Source organism: Euphorbia lathyris, chromosome 9, assembly GCF_963576675.1.
Source record: "Euphorbia lathyris chromosome 9, ddEupLath1.1, whole genome shotgun sequence".
NCBI classification, from domain to species: domain Eukaryota; kingdom Viridiplantae; phylum Streptophyta; class Magnoliopsida; order Malpighiales; family Euphorbiaceae; genus Euphorbia; species Euphorbia lathyris.
The window spans coordinates 53,346,929-53,349,268 of NC_088918.1; the positions used below are offsets into that span (position 1 = coordinate 53,346,929).

At 37.1% G+C, this 2,340-nt stretch overlaps 1 protein-coding gene across 1 annotated transcript; it reads left to right on the top strand.

The window, feature by feature from the left end:
• Nucleotides 1-827: 827 nt before the first annotated feature.
• Nucleotides 828-2,118, top strand: LOC136206214 (36.4 kDa proline-rich protein-like). Its single transcript, XM_065997176.1, has one exon. The coding sequence runs from the start codon at nt 863-865 to the stop codon at nt 1,856-1,858; it is 996 nt and encodes a 331-aa protein (XP_065853248.1). The 5' UTR covers nt 828-862; the 3' UTR covers nt 1,859-2,118.
• Nucleotides 2,119-2,340: the final 222 nt, after the last annotated feature.

Below are 2,340 nucleotides of genomic sequence, written 5' to 3' on the forward strand. Positions count from 1 at the left end.
TATATATAAAAAAACTAAAACCATATATGCAATTTTCATAGAATCTATAGTGTTTTTCGACCATCATTGGGTGCTCAAATCCCCTAGCACCTTTTGAATTTGTCTCAGATGTCATTAATAACGGGGTAAATTGCACCAATGGTTACTAAAATCTAGAGTTTGTTGAAAAAATGTCATTGAACTTCATTTTGTTTTCAATAAAATTATTGAACTTCTCTTTTCCATTTCAACCAATTTAGATTAAAAAAATCATTGGAAAGAACGTGCTTTTACGTATAACATGACAACAATGTCGCAACTACCTATATACCATATAGACAATAGAAAATTACATTTTTAGTTGCCATGTGACATCTTGGATCAAGTAAAAAAAAATAAGAAGTTTATTTTTTTGATGTCATGTTGCATGTAGCCGTTTGTTTCCAATGTGACTATCACCATTATCTAGTCTGAAGTGGCCACAATGACTTTAATAAAATAAAAAGGAAGCTCACTGTGATTTTATTAAAACAAAATGAAATTCAATGACTTTTTTTTTTAATAAACTCTAGGCTTAAGTAATCATTGATGTAATTTACTCGTTAGTAATAACTAAAAGTGGATCCAACTTTAAAACGTTATGGGTAAAACTGACTCAATTTGTACAATTGTACTATTTATGTACTAATTTGGGATGTTAGATATAACCTTAGGATATGTTTTAATCTTATATTTTTGTTTTGAAATGGCAAAATATGAGAATTATTAGTTTAATTGAAATGGGAAAATATGAGAATTATTAGTTGATACATGTCTCATTTTATAACTATAAATAGAGGCATTTCATTCACTTGTTGAAGCACACTACCAAGCCATTCCTTCAATGGCTAACTATGCTTTTGTTAATCTCTTGCTCCTCCTTCTCAATTTGAGCAATCTTCTATCTTCTTTGGCTTGCCCTTATTGTCCATACCCAACTCCTCCTTCTAAACCTCCTACCTATCCTCCTAAACTTCCTCCCAAACACCCCCCTAAGGTGAAACCACCTATTCACCCAAAACCACCCAAGCATCCTCCTCATGTCAAACCACCTCACCCAAAACCACCTCCTTATATCCCAAAACCACCCATAGTCCACCCTCCTTACATCCCAAAACCACCCATTGTAAAACCACCTCCTTACACCCCAAAACCACCCACTGTCCATCCCCCTTACACCCCCAAACCTCCCATTGTAAAACCACCTCCTTCCACCCCAAAACCCCCCATTGTAAAACCACCTCCTTCCACCCCAAAACCTCCCATTGTAAAACCACCCATTGTCCATCCACCCATTATTAGTCCTCCTTACATCCCAAAACCACCCATTGTTAGTCCTCCATACACCCCAAAACCACCTATTATCCATCCACCTATCATATTCCCCCCAAAACCACCAGTTATCCCATCTCCACCAGTTGTGAGTCCATCACCACCAAAGCCACCGGTAGTTACGCCGCCGTATGTTCCACCAACGCCTCCTAGTGGTGAAACCCCGTGCCCTCCTCCTCCTCCACCTCCAGTACCATGTCCTCCTCCGGCGCCACCACCGGTACCAAGCCCGTCGCCTCCGGGTCAAGAAACGTGCCCAATAGATACGTTGAAATTAGGGGCATGCGTGGATGTGTTAGGCGGACTTGTCCATATAGGAATAGGAAGCAGTACTAAAAGTACATGCTGTCCGGTACTTGAAGGACTAGTTGACTTGGACGCAGCATTGTGTCTATGTACTGCCATTAAAGCTAAGCTTTTGAATATCAACATTCTGATACCAATTGCACTTCAAGTTCTACTTGACTGTGGCAAGAATCCACCTTCTGGTTTTAAGTGTCCTGCCTAAACTAATCCTCTGCTCTGGACAAATAATTACTGTTGTTTTTGCTAAGATTATTATTTGTATTTTATTACTTTAATTAAGACCCTCTTAGCAGAGGATAATTGTGTTTAGTTTTGTCTACCAAATGGGGATATAATATTCACATGGAGATGGAGAGTTGTTAATTTTAATTGTAATAAATGTAAACTAATGCTTGTTCATGTTCTTAAGGCTGCATGCTTATGCTTATGAGCTAATCAATCAATCAATCACTTTTCCATCTATTTTCTCTCTCTTAATATATAATTGCATACCTCAATTTATAAATTTTTATCACAATTTAAAAATGTAAATTTCTAACAGAAATAAATTTAACAGTGATCAGTAAATAGAATTTTATATTCAACACCTCAAACAATTAAAATCATCAATTAGCTTTTTAAACTAATTAAAATCATCAATTGACTCCAGCCCGTCGAGTTGGCCTCTATAGGCCAGCTCGACGA

Coding starts and splice junctions, on each gene's coding strand:
- LOC136206214 (XM_065997176.1), top strand. CDS start 863: ATGGCTAACTATGCTTTTGTTAATCTCTTGCTCCTCCTTCTCAATTTG.